At 32.1% G+C, this 14,786-nt stretch overlaps 1 protein-coding gene across 4 annotated transcripts in view; it reads left to right on the top strand.

The window, feature by feature from the left end:
• The window catches only part of STRN3 (striatin 3), an 87,557-nt gene extending 75,273 nt beyond the window's left edge, over positions 1–12,284 (top strand). For all 4 annotated transcript variants that reach the window (XM_051977294.1, XM_051977293.1, XM_051977295.1 and 1 more), the window contains 8 exons: positions 949–1,124; positions 1,270–1,317; positions 4,654–4,775; positions 5,394–5,561; positions 6,259–6,399; positions 8,540–8,647; positions 10,412–10,498; positions 10,590–12,284. In XM_051977294.1, the coding sequence (XP_051833254.1) occupies positions 949–1,124; positions 1,270–1,317; positions 4,654–4,775; positions 5,394–5,561; positions 6,259–6,399; positions 8,540–8,647; positions 10,412–10,498; positions 10,590–10,759 (1,020 nt within the window). In that variant the 3' untranslated portion in view covers positions 10,760–12,284. The remainder of the gene's footprint in view (positions 1–948; positions 1,125–1,269; positions 1,318–4,653; positions 4,776–5,393; positions 5,562–6,258; positions 6,400–8,539; positions 8,648–10,411; positions 10,499–10,589) is intronic.
• Positions 12,285–14,786: the final 2,502 nt, after the last annotated feature.

The following is a 14,786-nucleotide window of genomic DNA, read 5'->3' on the forward strand; positions in this document are numbered from 1 at the left end:
TGAAAAATTAGTTACTTATTAGGTACCGTAAACTTTTGATTGTCCTTCCAAATGATAGCAAGTAGTAGTATAAGTAATTCCAAGTAGTAGACAACTAAAAGAAATCATATTATAAGCAGATTTTCCTTAGGAAATTTGCTAAGGCCAGTTTAATACATATTTTGTAAAAACAAAACTACCTAGAGTCATGCTGAATGCTGGAAGGAAACCAACCTTAGACTCAGTTCTATTATGACATGTTCACTCTAATTAATGGTTTATCTGTTTTTCTTTTTTGTTTCTGTCCAGATACTCAATAAAATAGAGGTTTAAATTAAATCAAGATTCTCCCCTCTTCCCTTCCCCCCATTACTTTCAGCATTCCTCACTTCCATATTCAAGTTGAATAAGCGGGTTGTTACTTTGTTTTAGGAGATATTTCTGAAAATCTTAAAGAAATAGTTTCTACTATTTAAAAACTATTAAAAACTTAATAGCTTCAAGTTTTAGTAAATATGATTATTTTATAAGTGATTTCAAGTATGAGAGAGACAAATGTTTTAACTGGCAACATTATTGTAGTATGGGAGAAAGTACTTTATTCCTTTTTAAAAAATAATATGACTTGATTTTCTGGAAAAAAGTTATGATACACTATTAAAAATACTTTGGGAAAATGATAGATATAGATTTTGTTATAATTTATAGAAGGCCTTTTTTATTCTCAGTTGACAAAAGTAATTGTAAGTTTAGTTTTCTGATTTAAAGAAATTTCCATTTGGCTAAAACATCTTTTTAAACAAAATTTTTCACAATAAGGATTCTTAAATGTTGAATATTGGCAGAACCCACTGACCGTACCATGCTTAAATGTTTTGAGTGTGCATTGCCACTTTTTGATGTCTTACAAATTTTTTAAAGGCTTCACATTGCCCTAAATATCATTCTTACTAATTTTATCTTTTTTAGTTACCTGCCAATAAAGATGCCTTTCGAAAGACATGGAATCCCAAATATACACTACGTAGTCATTTTGATGGAGTACGGGCATTAGCTTTTCATCCTGTAGAGCCAGTGCTAGTTACAGCCTCTGAAGATCATACTCTAAAACTTTGGAACTTGCAAAAAACAGTTCCTGCCAAAAAGCAAGTATTTAAATGTTAGCCTCTTTGTAATTTGATTAGTAATTGATAAGTTATTCTATCCCTTTTGTTTTCCTGATTCAATCTACTCTATGATTGTTGTATGACTATTCAATTACTTTAATTTTTTTTTTTTTCTCCTTTTCAGGAGTGCCTCATTAGATGTAGAACCTATCTACACATTTAGGGCCCACATGTAAGTCTTTCAAATTAATTATAGATATACCAATAGATATTTATATGTTGATATATAACACTAAACATTTCTATTAATCATATTGCAGAACTCTTCTATTTTTCATCTTTGCATTTTGTTTTTTTCATTGCTTGGTGTAGCGCTTGTACCAGAGTATAACTAAATAATTGCTTAATGTGAATAAATTCCTAAATGCAGTAATTTTCTGAGAAATTTCATCAAGAGAGTTTAGTTGAGTAGTTGATTTGATTTGTTTTTTTTTGCAGAATAATTTCTAGCTTAGTATATATTACTCCTGATAGGAATCTTTGATCTATTTGCACAGAAAGAAATCAAGTAGACTTCAATTTAAAAGTGAAAATTAGTTTGCCCAAAGTGTCTAGAAATTCACAGGCCACAAAAAATCCTTGAAAGGAACCTAGCAATGAAACATTTGACCTCAACTGCATAAAAATACTTCTAACAGCCAAGTTGGACTAGAGTTAAGAATGCAAAGAAATAAATTTAATCTTGTAGGTATTACTGAAATACTGTAAAATGGGAACCATGATTAGAAGATGGCAGGAACGAGTATCATATTTTATTCTAAGTAACAGGATATATAAAAAGAGAGTAGGGGCAGAGTTGCAAAATAGTTTTGTAGATTAAGAAAATATAGACATAAAGACAAGTGAAGAAATCCAGGAATAATAAGGGAAAGAGTAGTTGAATAAAGATCATTGGAAGAACAGAAGTGAAAATGTTACAAGAGTATATATCACAGAGAACATAGAAAAAGGAAATAGATGAATTTGGTTAATTGATACTTCCATGGAGACATAATGCTGCAGTCATGGAGGACTTGAGTTATCTAGACTTTGTAGTGTTTTTTTTTTTTTTTTTTTTATGTTTTGTTTTGTTTTTTTCCTGTCAGAAGCAGAGCAGCTAATATATTTTATTGACTTAGCTTAATGGAATTTCATCTTTCAAAAGTTGGAAGAAGCAACAAGGGCGGATAGCTGAATTATCTGATTATTGCCAAGAAAAAACTGGTTATTGGAGTAAAGGAGAGAAAATTAAAAAGGAGAGAATTAATTAAAATTAAATTTTGTTTTATCATAAGAAAACATCAGGAAGGCACTGATTGACTTTTATGCTAGATTTTTGGAGACTGTTAAATAGTTCAGGGAAATAAGGATGCAATTTGATGAAGCTTCTCTTGGGAAAGCCCAAGTAAAAGGAAAAACTCCCAAGAATGAAATACTTATGGCACAATTAAGAAAACCCTTAAAGAAAAAGAGGGCGATTGTTTAATCACCCTTTTGCAATATCTAGGAAACTCCAACCAATTTTAAATTTTAAAAAGACAATGCAAAGAAGAAAACTGAAATCTCATCTTAAAAGATTAGTGCTAAGACTCTTAGCCAAGGTTAGCTTGACTTATGGACAACCAAAAAGTGTCTTTAAAAGAAATAGGAGTGGGTGGTAGGTGGAATAAATTAATGAGATGGAGCCCCTTGTTGGGGTCATTTGATGACTTGATGAGGTAGAGGCAGAACTATTCTTTTTTTTTTTTTACACTTAATAATATATAAAAAGCATTATGAGTATAGTGAAGAGAAAGCAGGTCTTAAGGCCAAAAATACCTGATTTTGAAATTTTTCTGACACTTCGTGGCTGTGACTCTGAGCAAGTAACTTAACTGATGAGTGTTGTAGATAGCTCTTAGGATGGCAAATCACCGATAATATTCTGACATTGACTTGTAGAGGGAGTTTCCTTATACAGAGTTTTCCTTATACAGAAGTTCTCTATACTAATGAAATCAGAGGGTATTCAGTTCCTGTTCCTAAACATATCCTTATAATGAGCTTCAAAAAATGAAGTTATTAAATAATCAGTTTGTCGCAACTGTTGATAACCTTAAAACTGTGGGAAATAGGAGATTAGATTCCCGTAGTCACCAAAAACTGCAAATTTTTCACCAGAGGGAGATTACTAAAGGCTGACTTTTCTGCTTCCTGTTCTTTATAGCAAAATGTTAATTCTGATAATATACATTTTCCAACACAGAAGCCATGAACTAACTTGTATTATGCAATACAAGAAATAAAATTGGTAACATGCAAAATATTTTAAATAATTTTTTACAATTCTATGATCTTTTTTTCTAATATCTTAAAAAACAAGACATTGATTTTTAGAAAATATTCACTTTTTGTAATACATGGAATCTATAGTGCCATAAATACTGTACAGCAAATAAAATTATTAAAACTAAAACTTAAAAAAAAATTAACCTAAATCTTAGCTTTCACTATATCAAATGGCAGTTTTGAAGATGGTGTTTTATATACTATACTAATAAATCTGTCTATCTTAACAACCCTCTGAAAACTAAGTGAGAGGTACCTGGGACTTGTCAGTGGTATTGTAAAACACTAAGACTGGCAAGATCTCGACATCCCCTGACTCTCTTCCCTTCACAGCTGGTGGATGGCATTATAGATTGTGAAGGCTGTACGAGTTTGAAAAAAATGTCAGCAGTGTCTGATTTGGGCTCTGTTTGAAATCCTCAAGGGTTTTGGTTTATGGGAACATGGCAGAGCCCGAGTTGATGTGTAATCTTGAGGCTGCATTTGATAATGAATTGGCAATCTTGATGTCTATAGCCAGCTAGTCAATAGCTCAGTAGAACTTAGTAACTCAAATAGAAGCCCTTATGGGCCATGTGTTGACTTAGCACACTACAAATTATTACTTGGACTGTAGTATGTTTTTATTTATTTCATTAGACATTTCCCAATTACAATTAAATGTGGTTTCTGTTAAGTTTGATACCTGACCTAGAGAATTAAAATGATGAGGGCCCTTGAGAATATGCCTAGTGAAAATTAATTTATTTAGTCTAGAAAGAAAAACTATTTAGTGAACTTGTCATGTGGAAGAGGATTAACCATGTTCTACTTGGCACTCTCAGAAGTTGGAGACAAAGGCCAATGTATGCAGCCATTACTATTTGTATTGAGGATGTAGAACTGGGAGAAGAAAGCGTCTCCATTGAGGGGTAATCGGTTTGGTTGCAGCATAGATCGTATGCTATTGTAAAATGGGTACCTGCACAAGTCACAGAGTACCAGCTTATGGAGGGTTTGAATTTTAGAAAGAAAGGAAGAGGCCTTGAAAGATTTTTGAATATAACTAGGTTTAGGAACATAGAATTATAATTAAAGGACTATATATATATTATTTGTGAGTGTGTATGTATATAAATAAAATTAGCCTTGAGGTTTTCATTGACTTTTTAAAAAAATAAATTCCTTGATAAATAATCTTTCCCCTTTTTCTTTTTTGTAGTGGACCTGTACTATCATTAGCTATTAGTTCTAACGGAGAACAGTGTTTTAGTGGTGGCATTGATGCAACTATTCAGTGGTGGAATATGCCTAGTCCTAATGTGGATCCATATGATACATACGGTAAGCAGTAGATATTATGATTTCACTAGGGCCTACAAATCTGTGAATGTGTGGTTGTCTGCCATATCAGGAAATTGTTCTTTCTCATACTTGATATGTTTTGGTTTTGTTAGGATCTAGTTATTTATCATGGATGACTTTCTACAAAGTCTGAAAAGATATGGAAAAAGAGTCTGCAAAGAAAATTATTTTGTTTCTAAGCACATTATAAACTTAGACAAAAAGCGGTTAGTCTGATAGCAGAACTAGTTTGGCCACCATAAACTGGTTTGTTTGAGTATAGAATTAAGCTTTTTCTGCAACCTAACAGATCATGGTGGTGGTATGACAAATAGGCATTTTGTGCACTTGGAACTTTTAACATAATGATTAACTCTGTATTTGGTGATTAATTTCTTTCCTAGAATTAAAGTAAAATGCCACAATAACTTGGAAATATAAGCCCAATTTTAAATTTAAATAAGGAATTACTTAATGTAAGATTTCTGATATTATGAATGAGTTTATGATGGTAATAAAATGACAGATCCAATAGACCAAAAAGTTTATTTATTTTTTGCCATTATTTTAATAATTAAAATTTACTTGCTCTTCCTTTCTCTCACTCTTCTTTCCCAGAGCCAAACGTTCTAGCTGGCACATTAGTTGCTCATACAGATGCAGTCTGGGGTCTTGCCTATAGTGGCATAAAGAATCAATTACTGTCTTGTTCAGCAGATGGCACTGTTAGATTGTGGAATCCACCAGAAAAATTACCCTGCATTTGCACTTACAATGGAGATAAAGGTAAGTAAATTTTCTAACAAAAACACAAACTTTTAAAAATGAATTTGTTAAAATTAGAGGAGTTAAGTAGTTTTTAATTCCTTTGCTTTTGACAGAAAGTAACTCAAGATAGGTTTTGATGAATATTCTTAGTGGTTAAAAAATGAATATTGGAAAATTTATGTTAATATTTTAATCAGTCACCTGTTTAAAGCAAAAGGATGTTAGATGAATCCAAGGATTTAAAGGATCCTCTTTATAATAATTTTTTATCTAGTTTATGTAAGGAGAAAATGATTTTAAGTTTTCTTGCACTTTTTACATCTCATGTTGAGAGAAGCATATGTTTTGAAAATAAAAAGCTTTTAAAAAAAATTTGGTATACCCCTATAACTTGTAACTAATAATGTAACTAGTAACTATTGTCTATTCATCGCTTACTTATTTTATAGGTACCTTGAATCATTTCAAATGAAACATTTGTTCTTTTTCCTGCTATTGTAGCTGTGCTTCCATGTTTGAATAATTTTTTTAAACTTTCCCTATTTTTGCATCAGTTATCTCAGTGTGTTTTTTATCCTTCATGATTTTGATAGTTATTCATTGTCTTAATTTAATTGGTGTTATATAGAAGTTATTTTCTTTTCAAAAGAATAAAGATGTCATAATTATCATTTCATCTCATAATACATTCTTATTCCTCCTGACTTTTTTTTAGAGCATGGAATACCTACATCTGTAGACTTCATAGGCTGTGATCCTGCTCATATGGTGACCTCTTTCAACACTGGCAGTACAGTCATTTATGATTTAGAAACATCACAATCATTGTTGATGCTTTCATCACAGGTAGATTCTGGTAAGTTTGCTTGAATATCTATCAGTGATTTCCTACCAACTTCTGTCCTTTGTGTTCAAAAAGGGAATGGAAGGAATGGGGTGAAGTTGTGGGTCTTTAGCTCACTGTTGTTGTTTAACAAAGAAGAACATTTAAGGAAAACCAACAATACAAAGTAAGTATGTCTGAAATGTAGTCCTCTTGAATTCACTGGAAGGAGCTGGAGTGGAAAAGTCTTTTTATCAACTCATTGAGACCAAGCTTGGTTATTATAGTTAGTCAGAATTTAGCTTTTTAATGTACTTTTCTACTTATTGTATATATTTTTTCCTGGTTCAGCTTATTTCATTATATTCATTCACTTCCTACCTACAATATGACAAATTTGTCATTTATTGTTTCTTATGATGTTACAATATTTTATATAGAGTGTTCAATTTCTTGCTGCCATAAAAGTGTGTCTTTGTGCTCAGTACTGGAGCCACTGAATCAAAAGGCATAAATATAATGATTTTTCTGCATTGTTTGGCCCATTTCTCAGGTCTACCAAAAATATATTACTGTACTCTTCTCTCCCACTCCCTCTCCTTTTCTTTCCCCCTCCCCCAGCCAGTATTGACTGTCAATTCATCACCTGCCATTCAATAGGTATAAACTCTGATTTGGGAATCATTTTTCTAGTCTAGAAATTTGAAGCAGTCGTTTCAAACAGTTGTTTTTATGTTGATACTTTGATAATAATTCATAGCTTTTGACCATTTTTTAAAGAGGAATGGCTCTCTAGAAGAGTAAATCTTCTAGAGTTATTTGTTTTGTTTCATCGGCTTAGATTATTTCCTGAAGTTTTCATTATAAATAAGATGAGAAGGTTCAGAGATCAAAAACTAAGTTGGTATTAACTTTTCTCTAACTTAATTCTGAAATATTCATTCTGTGCTCTTAATTTATCATTAGTTTCTCTTTTTTTTCATTTAGCAACTATATCGATTGTACATTTTTTGCATGTAGATATGTGACATAGTCCATTGTTGCAACTATACTTAAAATGTTAGTAAAACTTGTCAGAGTTAAGCCCCACTGTCTTAGTATTTAAGAACCGAGAGGGGGGCAGCTAGATGGTGCAGTGGATAGAGCACCAGCACTGAAGTCAGGAGGACTTGAGTTCAAATGTGGTCTCAGACACTTAACAATTCCTGGCTGTGTGACTCTGGGCAAGTAAGTCACTTAATTTGCCTCAGCAAAAAAAAAAAAAAAAAAAAAAAAACCAGAGTCACCTCCATATCATATTGATGCAGTTGAATAGAAATTTTAAAGCCAGCAACAATACATTTTTTAAAAATCATGTTACAATGCAAATTTTCCTATTTGTCCATGTCCTTGGACTCAACTATGCTATATGTAGTGCCTTTGTGATAGATCTCATTGGATTGAAGTCTATTGTTACGTATAGGGTTTGTTTGTTTTAAGAGTTAAAAGGTATTGCACTGAGATTTAGAGGCTAAATGACTTGTCCAAACTAGTAAAACTTACATACAGCTAATGACAATTTCTTCTGTAAAATAGGGATTATATGTCCATTTACCTCACATAATTACCATGGGAGTGAAATGAAATGCTGTATTTAAAATGCTTTATAATTTTAAGTTATTTTCTCCTTTTCTTGAATTTAACTTAGAATTGATAAAATTTTTATAAAAATTGATAAAATTGAGGGATTTTTTTTCTTTCCACAAGACTAATTTTTATTGTTTGGGTTTATTTAAAAAATCTCTACTACATCACTTTCTTCTCATGATGACCTTATATAGTTTTAATAAATTGAATAAAAAATTAATTTAATCATTAGTGAAATTACTTTTGTCTCATATGACGTAGTATTTTGTTACTGATAATATATACTGAGCTTAAACATAGAAAAATCAATATCATATTCGATAATCTTAAACTTAATGACTTCCCATGTATAATGAGTAGCAAAAGGGAATCCTAAATAACATCGTCAGACTTTGGTGCTTAGGTCTTATTATTAAATAGTGATCTTAACTTCCTACTGACTCCCAATAATTTAGACTATGTGAGGGATTGTAATTTGATAAGTACAAGATGCAGCAGTAAAGAAAACAAAATGATTCACTGGTCACGCTTTTTCTTTTCCATCTAGGTTTACAATCAAATAATCATATTAACAGGGTAGTAAGCCATCCCACACTTCCTGTTACAATTACTGCTCATGAAGATAGACATATCAAGTTTTTTGACAATAAAACGGGTAAGAAAACTGGTCTTGTTATTTTTATTATGAGAATATTATTGCCTTTATTTTGCCTTATTGGAATTATTAATTTTCAGATTATGCTATTAAGTAATGAATCTATGACTTTTAAAAAACTTTTTGTAATGTTATGCTTTATTTAACCTCTAGATTTTATATAGTAGTTTTCTTTATATGAAGTTTTTGTTTTCTTCAAAATAGCTTAAGTCATCTTGATATTTTTTCTGGGTAAAAGTAGGGAAATTTATGATAGTATATAATACATATTAGCCCTAGAACTTTGGGGTACTACAAAGCATTGTCTTGAAATTAGGAGGCAAAAATAGGCCAAATTAAAGGAAACTAAAATGTTTTATTCTTTAAAAAAATCTTTAGTTTAATTTTTCATTAACTTCACATGTCTACAATGATGACTGGTAACTTTTAATAAAAGTAACATTCTTTATTATCAAGAAATAATTATTAACTTTAATTTCACAGTTATATTCTTATAATTTGTTTTGTTTCCTTATTAATCTTTCAGAGTAAATATATATGGTAAGACTTAATCAGAAAAACTCATTCATTCCTGGTTATCCTGCTAGTTAAGTGTTATATCCTGCTTTACTTGAAAAGTAATAGTAATCAAGTATATTTTTATAGTGCTCATGCCTGTACTTTATATTTCATATTAGGTATTAAGCATTATACAAATATGGTTATTTATAGCTTAAATGCTTGATATATATATATATATATATATATGTATGTATGTATGTATGTTTGTGCGGGCACACACCCACACAGTAGTGCAAGGAGGCCTTTATTAACAGCAGCCCTAGCATTTCCAGCAATAAAAAGAGTATTGGTATAGGAAAATATACGTGATTTGCAGTGCTTGCCTACTTCCTGACTTCGATGGAGTGACAAGTCTCATAGCAAAGGTTCCCCATGTAGAAGAGTATTTTGGTAGTACCTTCTGGGTTTTTTTTTTTTTTTTTTTTTAATATCTCTCTTTAATCTTTAACATTTACTTCTAAATTGTTTTTTGTATTAGGTTGCTTTTTGCTGAGGCAATTGGGGTTAAGTGACTTGCCCAGGGTCACATAGTTAGGAAATTATCCACTGCACCATTTAGATATCCCTATAGGTTATTTTTTACAGTGTCTTCAATTAATGCCCGAGACAAGTTCTTTAACCTAGGATATTCATGAACTTGTTTTTGTCTGTTTTTATTTCAGTAGTTTTAGTTTTCTTGTCAATTCGGTGGTGGAGGGAGTGTAGATTTATATATGCTTTGTTTTAATTTTTGCATTAAAATCATTCTGAAAGTGGGTTCATAGACTTTACCTGACTGCTGGCCTGGATTCATGGCACAGCACTGTGCGCTTGCCTTTATTTATTCCTGAAATATGAAATATTTGACATCTCAGAAGAATAATGAACTTGATTAGTTTTGAATTTATATAGGAAGATTTATTCATGCTTGTTTTAGCAATCTGTTTAAATGTTGTATTGTAAAAATGAACTCACTTCTGCAAACAGTCTTTAGTTCTTTGTGTAATTTTATGTAGAATCTAGTGGTATGATTTTCTTATCAGTGTAGTTTCAGTGTCTACCACATCATTTTACACATTGGTTATTTGAGGCTACTTACCAAAAGTCCATTTTGGGATTTTGCTCTTATGTGAAATTGTTGCTATTAACATGTTGAAAAATAACACCACCCCCCCAACAAACACAAAGTTAATTCAGTAATGTTCTTTATTGTATTTCATATAGGTAAAATGATCCATTCTATGGTTGCTCATTTGGATGCTGTTACAAGTCTAGCAGTAGATCCTAATGGCATCTATCTGATGTCTGGAAGTAAGTTTTAATGTAATTCATTATATCTGAGTGTTGTATGCCAATTGTGGTTCTGTTGCAAGATTTAATTAATTGTGACCTTCTTCCACAGGTCATGACTGTTCCATTAGGTTGTGGAATTTAGACAGCAAGACTTGTGTACAAGAAATAACAGCTCATAGGAAGAAGTTGGATGAATCCATTTATGATGTAGCTTTCCATCCATCAAAAGCATATATTGCCAGTGCAGGAGCTGATGCCCTTGCCAAAGTATTTGTGTGACATAAAAAAAGTACCTGCAACATAATAGCAGGTCTTCTTGGACAGAAAGAGGGAATGCATCACTGCCATCAATGAGGTTACTGATAAGACACTACGTATGATCTGCCTAAGCAAAGGCTATTTTGGGGCAGGTTTAAATTGGTGAAAATCACCACATCTTGAATAATGTCAGGCTCATTCATTTAACTGTAATTACTGTATTTTGTGGGGGCAAAAAAGGAAACCAGTATTTGTAGCCTTTACTGGATATGAACTGAGCATATGTCTGTTCATTACATGTCTAAGCCAACGTGTGGAGTCTGATCTTAAAAAAAGACTTATTTTGGACTCTGTGTGCTGCCTTAGGGTTAGGATGTGGTGCTCTTGTGGGGGGGAAGTGAGCTCCAAGAGTAGCTTTCTTTTCATCTCTTAGTGATCTTCTCTGTTTATCAGTTGAATGCCACAGATTCCCTTTTAAATTTATTTTGCTTTAAAAAAAAAAAAAAGGAAATTTAACTTAAAATATTTTAGCATTAGTTGCACAAAATGTTTGGATAAAATTCTAGTTTTTATAAGTCTTTTTATATATTTAGCCTGTCACAACAGTGCTCAAGATTGTATTGATGATGTTTTTCTGCATTATAGAACCCTAAAACACAGAGATCTCACTGACCCGCTGCCGTGTAACCACTCTTCCCTTCTTTTGCCTAATACAGCTCAGCCAAGTCCTTCCATAAGGATGCTAATTCATCATCATCACATAACTGTCTTCATAAATAAAAGACTGTAAAGAAAGATGTGTTAAAATAAAACACTGGGGCTTACTACCCCCAATGAACTCTTTAAAATAAAAAAAAAAAACACAAAAATAAAAAAACTAATCTTGGCATCCTATCACTATGTGATATTTTGTACATCTTACTGTATTTACAAGTTTATTTATCAAGGATTACCCATCTTACTCTAATGGCCTATTGTTATTTATTTCACTTTTTGTTGGTCTTTATATCATTTATGTATGTGCTAAAGGGCCCTGTATATCTATTATGGCATTCTTTGAACAGTCTAAAATAGACTAAAAATGGATAATTTCATAGTTTAATTTGCAAACCAACTTACTTTTCTCCCGTTACATATCTCAGTTTACCACGATTCCAGAAAAGCTATCTTGTTTAAAAAATATTTGGAGTGAAAATGTTATATTTGCATTACAAATAGGACACAAAAGTAGTTGAATCAGGATTCAGAAAAATCTGCTGTGTTTGGACTAGTTATCCCTGTTTTTATTTTTTCAGATGTGCTTAATTTTATGGTGTAACTAAAGATTTTGTTTGTGTAATGCATGATTAAGACAATAAAGTATTTTTTCTAGTCTTCCACAAAACTTTTCTGATCAGTTTGCGAGTTTTGATGAGTTTTGTAAGGTTTTTGTTTTACAAACTATGAATCAGCAAATTTTTAAGATTGTACCACATAGCAAAAGTACAGCTGTTGAAAAATAATGTATATAAAATGCATATAATAAATATTAAATGGTGTACCTGTATGTTACTGTTGGCCACATTATTTTGTGTTGAATTGCAATAAAGGATACTACTTTATTCTTAGTCACTGAACTAGAGAATTTTCTAGATTCTTTACTTTGTATGCTACTTAACTAGCATTTATCTTAATATCAGTATTTTGAAAATATTCTTTAGCAGTACACTTGACACCAGTTTTTTGTTTTTGACTCTAGTTTTAAGAATAATTTTTCAGGAATTTCATTTAAGTTTGATTTTCTCTTGCATATTCTGAAATTGAACTTTGGTAATTTGTGTCTACTTTGAATATTACCATTATTTTTATTTGGATGGTCTTGAAAAGCAATTAAGAAACTTAATCTCTTCTCTTCTCCCATGTCCTTCTCTCTGCCTCACAAAATTGAATTCAAAACATTGATTCTCTTCTTTATCTCATCTCCCCCACTTAAATTCAATTTGTCCTAATCTAGAAGCAGAAATTATTAAAACTAAGATTGAATTTTTTGGACAGTCGGCAATCTATGATTTTGTTTTTCAGTCAGTCATTTGGGTCACCAAAATTCTCCTCTCATGAAAATAATGTTTTAAATGATATTTAATTCCTCAGGCAGCTAGGTAGTGACTTGGATATCTGGCCTGGAATTAGGAAGGCTTATCTTCTTGATAAGTTCAAATTTCACCTTAGATACTTCCTATTTATCACCCTGGACAAGTTACTTAATCCTTGTTTGTTTCTTCACCTGTAAAGTGAGATGGAGAAGAAAATGACAAAAGATCCCAGAATTTTTGCTGAGAAAACCCCAGATGAGATCACAAAGAACATAACTGAATTGACTGAACACTTAATTTAATTTCCCAGCCCAATTCTTTAAAGAGTTTATAAATATACCCAAAACTAGTAATAGTGCTATGAAACAACATTCCTGCCTACAATGTTTCTCTAAGCAGACAGGTTTAGGGTTACACAGTGGTGCATCAACAGTCAACACAAGCCTATCTTTGGCATATATAGTGGGACTCTTGACTGTCTCACCATCCTTGAAAGCCTCTTCCTTTGCATTGCCACCACCACCACTTTATACCAGAGATGTCTTCCGAGCTTAATAACAAATGCTACTTCAGCTTTTCCCACATTTCTCCTGCTTCTCAAAAGCAAGGGTGCAAAGGAGGCTTGTCAAGCATTTTTTATTGCATAGAGTAACTGGCTGGAACAACTTCTTTTTACCCTGAAGTTAGGGTAGGGGTAGCCAAGGACTGCTGCAAAAAAAAGTATTCTTAAAAATGGTGTCAAATGTCATCCTGCTCAATGATCGAAACAATTACCTTTTTTTTTCCTTAAGGAAATAAACATAAGATACATGAAATGTGTGGATCATATTTCACCCAAGATAATAATCAGAATTTTAAAAGTTATGTATGGAAATGTGCATCAAAAAAATTATTGCAGAGCACTTTGAGAGAAAGGCAGCTTGGGAGTGTTGTGTGTCTAAAGCTACTGTTATAATTTTAAGCATTTTTATGTTGTACATGGCAATCTGGTATGACACCTTGATTCCTCAAGAGTAATGTTTTTATATGCAGAATGTGAAATAAGTATAATTACAAAGAAAACATGTTGAAACTATAGTTGGGAAAACTGATGACACAATTCATGCTCCAGGTTCTATTAAATATTGCATAAATAATATTTCAAGATATTTACAATAGCAGCAAGGTAATAGGAATATATGTATTGTGTAGAACTAATACAATTCTGTCATTGAAAGAAATCCTTGTTTCCAGTTAAGTTAGTGAAAGTAAAGAATATTTTTTTTTTTTTTTTTACAATTTCACAATTTTTTCTCTTTTAATTTTTTTTTTTCTGCTGAGGTAATTTGGGTTAAATGACTTGCCCAGGCTCACACAGCTATTAAGTGTTAAGTGTCTGAGATCAGATTTGAACTCGGGTCCTCCTGACTTCAGGGCTGGTGCTCTATCCACTGCACCACCTAGCTGTCCCTTCCCTGAGAATTTTTAACTTGGGCTTTGGAGTCAAGAATATTTGGGTTCAAGTCGTGATACGGACTGATTACTGTGAGACCATGGGCAAGTCATTTTTTTACTTGGGACCTCAGGATAAGGCAACTTAGTGTTCAGCTGAATTGATTTGTAGTTGTGTTAGTGGTCTACCTTGATGAAATAATTAGGGACCAAATAAAAGGAGAGGTTATCTTGGATTCCAAATGAGTAAAAAACCCACATTTAATACAATTTTAAAAATTCTCCCACTCACATGGTCTATGTTAAGCCCCATGTTTGTTGTTTTTTTAAAAAACGTCAGACTAGGTCTTTCCTCTTCCCGTTAACTGTAATACTTTTAATTATTCTAGAAGACTTGGCGGGTGGATTTGTTCTGCTTTGGTTGTAACTGATTATGTTGAAATCCTCTTCTACTTCAGTTAAGGTTTCCAATTTTTTTTAAGCCCCCAAGGTCTGGGGGAACTGAAGGGTGGAGGAAAAGTCTCTGGTCTTAGAATTGTACTAAT

This window comes from Antechinus flavipes, chromosome 2, assembly GCF_016432865.1.
Source record: "Antechinus flavipes isolate AdamAnt ecotype Samford, QLD, Australia chromosome 2, AdamAnt_v2, whole genome shotgun sequence".
In the NCBI taxonomy this organism is placed as follows: domain Eukaryota; kingdom Metazoa; phylum Chordata; class Mammalia; order Dasyuromorphia; family Dasyuridae; genus Antechinus; species Antechinus flavipes.